Here is a 7,869-nt window from a genome sequence, read left to right as displayed (position 1 = left end):
TATAGTAAAGTAAAAAGAAAGAAATTGGAGAAAGTATTGGACCCCACGAGAGTTGAGTAGAGGCACCAGCTGCTTCGGTTGTTGCTGTCAACGTTGACGTGTCCAATTCAAGGTTAATCAACATCCCTGAACAACCAGAGTCAACTTCGAAACTATCCATATCTTACGGTTGACTAATTAAATTTTAAATAAAACGACAAAAAAACCAGTCCAAGTTATAAAAGTTATTTTCTGAGGAAATCACAATATTTTCCATGTTACAAATATTCAAAACAGTGAATTATTAGACTTGAACTTTGAATTGTTTTGAAAAAAATAAAATATATTTATATATATTTTAATTCAATTTTTTTATAAAAAAAAAATCAAGTGAAAAGACTCCTTTGATAAAAGGATATTAAATGAAAAAAGCTTCCATTTCAAAATATTTCAGAGCCTAATTTTGATTTCTAAAACAATTTTACTTCTAGCCCAAAATTGTTACATTATCAAGGCAACATGCAAATTTGAAGGCACCTAGCCAAAAATGAAGAGTCATTTAAAATAAATAAATTATCCCGATGATCTCCAAATCCTTCCCTCCAACGAAACCACCATAACAGAAACATCATCATGATATTTACGCCTATCTCCATGAGGAATATCCAGCAATTCATGAAAATCCATTCCTGCAAAAATTAAACAAAGGCAACTTGTAAATATCGATGTGGATTGAACTATGATAACTAATAATGGTATAATGTAGAGTAGAGTAACAATTCAAATGTATTGCTCTACCATCAGCATTGCATGGCTACCTTAGTAAGTAAATAAATAAATAAAACTCAACAAAGTTGTTTGGGGTTGCAGAGCTTCCTTAGAAGCTTTGAATGAGAGCCAAGTTGCTTGGAAAATTTTGGGGGAATCATTTGGTTCATGACATGTAACAGCATCTTAGCTTTTGAATGAAAAAGTTAAATCAGAAGAGCTTCTATAGAAGATAAAAGTTAAGTACACAAGTTGATTTTAACTTAGGAGAGAAACTCAATTCATTATAAATTCTTATTTTCTTCTCCTATAAATGTTTATGAAGTATATCCAAAAAGGACCTATTTCCAGAGATAGTCACCAAAACTAGCCCACTTAAATTCACACCTTGCATTTCCTTTTTTTTTTTCTCTTTCCCTTTTCACAAAATGGAAAGTAGTTTCCATCCAACTTAATCATGAAATACCACAATAATACCAGAGGGACTAGGAAAGTGAAACTGACCATTCTTTTTAGCCGCACGGAAGAGAAGCTCTGCGATAAGGTATTGTGCAGGATCACCTTCGGGAACATTTTCCATGAACCATGTGACATGGGCAACTACCTCTTCATTGCTGAAAAATTGGTAAAGCCCATCGGACGAGAGCACCAGGAACCGATCACTTGAGGAAAGTCGGTGATGAAGGACAGAAGAAGCACAACTTAGGTAAGGAGCATTTCCCACATAATCAACTCGAAACATCTTCAGTAGCGGTTCATTAAAAGACGGCTAAATCATACAATTGAAGTTAGAAAAGGGTTGAAATATTACAATAGGGGGGAAATAGAAGGTATATTTGATTATTGTCATCATCAAAAGTTAGTAAAACAGAACAGTATAAAGAAATATGTTCCTCAAAACTACCTATGGTCATGCACATTTACTAAGGGGTCCAAGGCTTTATAATATGCCGTTAGATTGAGGGCGGAAAGATAGCAGTGCAAAATTATGATCCAAATATCCAATTTAACGTAAGAAGCTCAAATTAGGTTTGATGAAACTAATTAGGAAATTCAGGTTATACATTAAAACTGCATGATATCATATTAAGCTTCGTCATGATCAAAACCACAACACTTTTAAAAACAAACATTGGTTGGAGTATCCCCTAAACAAAAAATGCAGCAGCAAGCCAAAGATATACTACTTCCATGAATTAGCTTTTATTCTTCTGCATAAGTCATGATTCAGTTATCGCTAGACTTCTGATATAATTTTGGAAATTTAAGTACCACTGACTCTGAGCCAGAGATTGACCAAGTTTGCCCAGGAGGCATGGACAACAACAACAACAACAACAACAACGCCTTATCCCACTAGGAGGCATGGACACATAAAAAAATTGTGTGTGTGTCAGAAAATTTAAATTCTAATAGGATGCCTTAATTTTTTTCCGTGTTGATCTCCCTGCCTGAGCTTCTTAGCTTAGGAAATTAACATAGACACATAAAAGGAGAATTTAAATAATTGGAAACTAATATGGCCAATTATTATTAGTTCCAACCAAAAATAATTTATAATAACTGTTGACAAAGAAATTTGTTTCGAGTAGTGTCGCTTCAATTTGTAATTGACTCGAAATCTTAATGTATTTTTCAGTTTTCACTATTTGATACTTAATAGTATTGGGAAATTAAAATCAAAATCTCCGAAGTATGAATACTTGCAAGCAAAGCATTTTTTCGAGTTAACCTTCTTGATGTAAATCAAATTACAAGCCAAATCGACAGAGATACTTGATAGACTTGCAAAGTTAAAGAAAATAAGATGTACTCAAAAATATCTTGAAGAGCAATCATGATTCAAATAAAAAAAATGCTTATGAAGCATGTTAATTTGGAAATGTAAAAGAACTTAAAAAGTAAATGCATAAAACTAAGGAAAAGAGGAAGAAGCAATGATTAAATGAGTCAAAATCTAAAGGAAAGCAAATAAATTGAAAGAAACTTAAAGCATGACTAAATGTGCAATGAAATTTAAAGAACTTGAGTTTAAAAGAGTTTGAGAAAGGAGAAGAAAGAGAAGTGCAAGTTAAAGTAATATGTTTGAAATATAAATGTGCATGACACTTGAATCAAAAAGCAATGTAAAGTTGCTGGAACTGTAAATTGAAACTGAAAGAGAAAGTAAGACAAGAAGACAAAACAAAGTAAAAGAATGACTGCTGATTTAAATTGCAAAATTATAAATTGAAAGCAAAGTAAATGGACAAAGATTTTATTTAAAGAAGGGGTGGGAATCATACACCCAACTCATTAAGCCAGTAGTCATTGATATGTGAAGCATGATAGGTGTTTGTTTGGTGTAAATGTTTCAACAATGATTAATATCTAAGAATTTTTTTTCATACATAAACTAGCAAATATGCAGTTGTATACTCTTCTCTAATTGTGAATAATCACAAACTCTTTGATCACAAACTTCATAATATCAAAGTCAATTAAACTCTGTATGCCTATGCTATAATAAAGGCCAAAGTCTTGCCACAATTTGGAAGAAAAATTAATAGCTTTATAGAATAGTGGCGTTATCACACAAATAAAGGATAAATATTCAAATTCAGTCATACACAACAAGCATAAAGCAAATGAATGTATAATTATAACTAAATTCAACAAGCTACCTCCTTTTATGCTTTAGGGACCAATCTGTCACTGACCACCACTAACAAAATATACTAAGTTTAAAATATGTAAATTGAAGTTCCAAGAATATGTTTTTCATTTAACATGCTTTATCTCCCCTATAAAGTAGATTAGACCCAAGAAGTCAAAATATAACTAATTTACCATTGACTGCATCACTGTTTATCCACCCACTCCATTTTTGGTTAACATTTTGATAATTAAATGAGATAAAATCAGAGAGGATGATAGGATTGCTAATGAACAGGAACCCTCTTAATGAATTGATTGTAGATACTCATTCTTGCAAGAGAAATGTTTATGAAATTTCTGTTCAAGGCATTCATTCCTTCAAGCATACACACACATATATACACATAAAGGGAGACAGGATGAATTTGAAAATATGTATATTTTTAGGCTCAATCTGAAATGGTAATGAAAAAACTGTCACATTCACAGTTTATTATATTTTATATACCTTTTTCCTTAAATTTTCCATGTTATGAAAAAAAGAAAAGAAAAGTACGAACACAAGTAGAATCCCACCTATAAACTATGGACAAAAGGACTGGAGCAAACTAAAATTCAGATAGCTAAAGTCAGAAGATCAACTGACCCTCTTCAGGAATCCAGCACCAAATGCTCTGGTCACTTTTAATTGTCCTTTCACTCTATCATTAAATATGGCCTGATTATCATCAGGGTGTTCTGCTCTTATTCTAGAAACTTCCTGCGAGCAAAATTGAAAAATACTGCATAAAACTCTTTTAACAAATGCAATCAAGTTTGCTTTCCACTAAAGATAAATATTTCAATATATTTGTATATGGTGTTACCCAATTCTCTTTTTTTTTTCCCAAATTTGTAATCTCTTCATTTTTTTCTTGAATTTCAAAAGAGACATATCTAATCTAAATAATAAGAAAAACTGAAATTTGAGCATTCTCAGGTATGTAAATATGAAAAAACAGTTAAAAACATATGCGGAGACAAGATAAATCAACATATACATGCAAGCACCAAGAAGCAGAACACAATTCAACGATTCATGAAAGCCTAGCTGATCAAATTTTAGAACTATAACATTTGACTATAATGTATTAACTTATAGTTCATCAGTTCACAAAAAAGGAGGAAACACACCTCTTCAATACTTGTGCTGTGGTCTGTGGAAAGCTGAACAGCCCTCATTTTCAATCTGCACACGGATATCTCTCTGTTTTTGTTTATCATGTTAACATGCTTGTTTATATTGTGCACTGGGGACTCTTCCGAAATTCTATCCAGCTCCATGCCCACTAACAACTCTCTAGACCGATTCCTATGCCTCATATCATCTTTGATGAGACACGGATTAGGATGACGATCATTTGGCCGTTCTTGAGCCAAAATTGCACGACTATCTCCAAGGTTCATAACATAAACATCTTGATCCTTCATCAGCATCACTAAAACACATGATCCCATCAAGGCAAGCTCTGGATTTTTGTCCATATTATTCTCCACCATTTTCAGGTATTCCTCCTCTGTTCTTTCAAGAGCCCGAGCCATTGCTCTTAAAACTGCATTATGATCTACTCCAGACTTGCATATTCTAATGGGTCCTGAGGATTCCACTAATTTCTGGTGAAAAAAAGTTTCCTCCCTATGCCAATCATAACTCCAAGGAAAAAGTTTCTTACGCAAGGACTTCTGCTTCCTGTACATTTTTCTGATTTTTGTACCAATAAATGACTTTCTTGAATTCTGCCTTTGTCCTGAAATGGAAAAAGGAGCTATCGGCACCTGGTTGGTTGAATTAAACCCAGCACCTCCATTTTGCCCTGAAGTAGTGGGACCTTCGTCTGGATGTCTAGATCTATCCTCTTTACCATCAGGTGAGCAGAATCTCATTTGCCTCTCTTGTGCTATTTCCCTGGGAACCACAGAATCCTTGCCTTGTTCTAACAACTGTTCATTCCAAGATTCCATCTGAAGTAGCTCATAAAGTCGCACACTTCTTCTGCCTTGACCACTCAATTGTCCAATTGGAACAGATTCAGGATCAGTATGTACAATACTGGGACTTCCACAATTTCTCTGTTCAATATTTACCTTAACTTCAGCATTTACCTCCACTATCTCACTATTAGATGATTGATCCTTGACCATTACGGTACAAGAATTTTCTAAACAGCAAGAACTTTCTTCATTTGAAATGGTATGAGCATCTGACATTTCCTCCCTATCACATTCTAGAGCAACTACATCATTTCCATTTTTAAGGACTTCAGGTTTAAGTGGATCAACAGGATTATCCTCATAATCCCAGAGCAACCCTTCTAATTCCTTGTCTATAAACTTATAAAGATGACTCATCAGAAAATCAGGTGCATCTGGTCCACTAAAACCATCATATATCCCAATAAACAGCCACCCTTGTTCTTCAGAAAGCACAACATGAACCCTATCTTCACCAGCCTTACCATGTGCCCACTGCAAATTTTGTGTATGTTTATACTCCAATTCGGACGATCCAACCTCAGCACAGTTTCTAGAAACCTCCTGTCGAAACTTTGCCTCTTTGGAATTCCAAGCTAGTTGAGACACCGGATGAAGGAATAACCGCTGCACCCAACTGCCACCCATGGAGTGCCTTGAAAAAGTCCGAGAAAAAGTGTTTCTCATAGGACCACTTACACTTCTCATGAGGCGCTGCAGGTGCGGCCTTCGACGACCACGAGCAAGTGGCGCTGAAAAGTTGGACTTATCAGTGGCATCAAGAGGACCCGACATAACACCCTTCTCTATCGGCCCAGACATGAAACCACCGCCCTTATCCAACGGACCAGAAGAAAATCTCTCCAAAGGTCCCGACATGAAACCGTTCAAAGGTCCAGAACCCCGGGGAACAGGCTGCAAAGGGATTGCAGCGAACGACGAGGTTCCCTCAAACGATGCTGCAGGCTCCAGAACACCGCTAGCAAGTAACGCGTTCTGGTTACCAGTCCTGGCAGTGGAAACATTGGCACTAACCGAAGCCCCTGATATCGTTTTGAACGTGGTTTCTGCAACATTCTTACCAGGCCTCTCTTCAATGCTCTCATGCCTAAATGAGCCACTCAACGTCTCAGAATCAAGGGTACTAGAATCAACAGTAAACCTCTCAGAGTTTGATGGGGTAATGGCTGGAGATTCAAAAATAGATGGCCTCACATAACAAAAGGAATGGCCTAACCCTTCATCTAATGGCTCTAGAAACTCCAAATCAACCCCACTTTTGCCATTAAATGGCACCAAACAGCCAACAACACGAGAAGTGCCGTTGCCCATTATTATTATTATTATTATTATTATTGCAACAAATGCAAACACCCCTGACACAGAGATGCCAACTCCACAAGGTCTCTGAACCTAAGCACCATTACCAGATACAAATACAAACCAGTCCAAAACCTAATATACCCCTAATTATTAACAACCCCATGATTACACATGTCACCACCATGCTCCATCATCATCGTCGTCATCAAATTCCGAGGCTGAAAGCGATGCGACCCATTTGCTGTTTCGGGATAAAGTAGCATAAAAAGAGGCCAAAACACTGTCTTGCAAAGTGGGTCTGAATCAAAAAAAAAAAAAAAATCCTTCAAACAGCGCCAAAGGGGGTAAAGTAGCAAACGAAGTTTTGGCAGGGAAATGTTGCGATCTAACCTCGTGGGCACTGCTTAAGAAACAGATCTAAGAGCGCCAGCAAACACGGTGCAGTGAAACACACATCAAGGGGAATAAACAGAGAGAGAGAGACCCATTTTAGAAAGGAGAGTTTTTTTTCTTCTTCTGCGCGGAATCTGACAGATGAACATGGAGAAAAGCGTGCCCGAATTGAATCATGGACGGGCACGCCCTCGTGAGGGGAATTGGGAAGAGGGTGTGAAATGGAGTGTGTGTTTGAATAACGGGGGAGCTGAGGGAGAAGACAAAGAAGAGGAGAAGATGAGATAGTGTGGGGTTTTGTTTGCTATCGAATTTTAATTGCTGTTTTTAGTGTTTTAGTTTTGTTTCGTTTACCTAAACATTAAATTAACTGTTAAATAGGTCGGTATTAAATAGAAATAAATACTAATGAGATGATGATCTAGGCTATCCTCCGAAAGTAAAAGATATTTCACACGGTGCAAAAGTCATATTTACCCTTTGATTAAAATTGATAGTTGACATATAGTAGAAATATTCATATTAGATTAACTTTTTCTTTTCGCCACCCGCCACTCGAACTTCCACTTCACTGTCGGCTCCTATTGCCTCCTCCTCTGCTTGCTCCTTACCTCGAGTTTTGTGCCACGGGCGAGGTTCTTGCTCTCCTACCTTATCAATGGCAATGTTCAGACATTGTCTTTGTGGTTTCACGATCATGAGAGTCGTCACCGTATTGTTCCACATCCTATGCTCCCAGCTTAAAGGCTTCGACTCTTG

The 7,869-nt window shown here is 36.4% G+C and overlaps 1 protein-coding gene across 3 annotated transcripts; it reads right to left on the bottom strand.

Annotated features, from left to right (window-relative positions):
- Window positions 1-397: 397 nt before the first annotated feature.
- On the bottom strand, window positions 398-7,460 carry LOC114407489 (protein phosphatase 2C 32-like). Of its 3 annotated transcripts, XM_028370603.1 has the most exons (5): window positions 7,108-7,457; window positions 4,558-7,015; window positions 4,031-4,144; window positions 1,252-1,516; window positions 398-668 (listed from the first exon to the last, which is right to left on the bottom strand). In XM_028370603.1, the coding sequence occupies exons 2-5, from the start codon at window positions 6,724-6,726 to the stop codon at window positions 553-555; spliced, it is 2,664 nt and encodes an 887-aa protein (XP_028226404.1). In that variant the 5' UTR covers window positions 6,727-7,015; window positions 7,108-7,457; the 3' UTR covers window positions 398-552. The 3 variants fall into 3 exon arrangements, 2 of the variants coding, with proteins under 2 accessions (XP_028226404.1, XP_028226403.1); XM_028370602.1 differs by having other exon boundaries at window positions 4,558-7,457; XR_003665650.1 differs by lacking the exon at window positions 398-668 and having other exon boundaries at window positions 1,381-1,516; window positions 3,961-4,144; window positions 4,558-7,460.
- Between the last annotated feature and the right edge of the window lie 409 nt (window positions 7,461-7,869).

This window comes from Glycine soja, chromosome 3 (genome assembly GCF_004193775.1).
Source record: "Glycine soja cultivar W05 chromosome 3, ASM419377v2, whole genome shotgun sequence".
In the NCBI taxonomy this organism is placed as follows: domain Eukaryota; kingdom Viridiplantae; phylum Streptophyta; class Magnoliopsida; order Fabales; family Fabaceae; genus Glycine; species Glycine soja.
The sequence above is the reverse complement of the archived record's forward strand: the minus strand, read 5'-3'. Positions and strand labels throughout refer to the sequence as shown.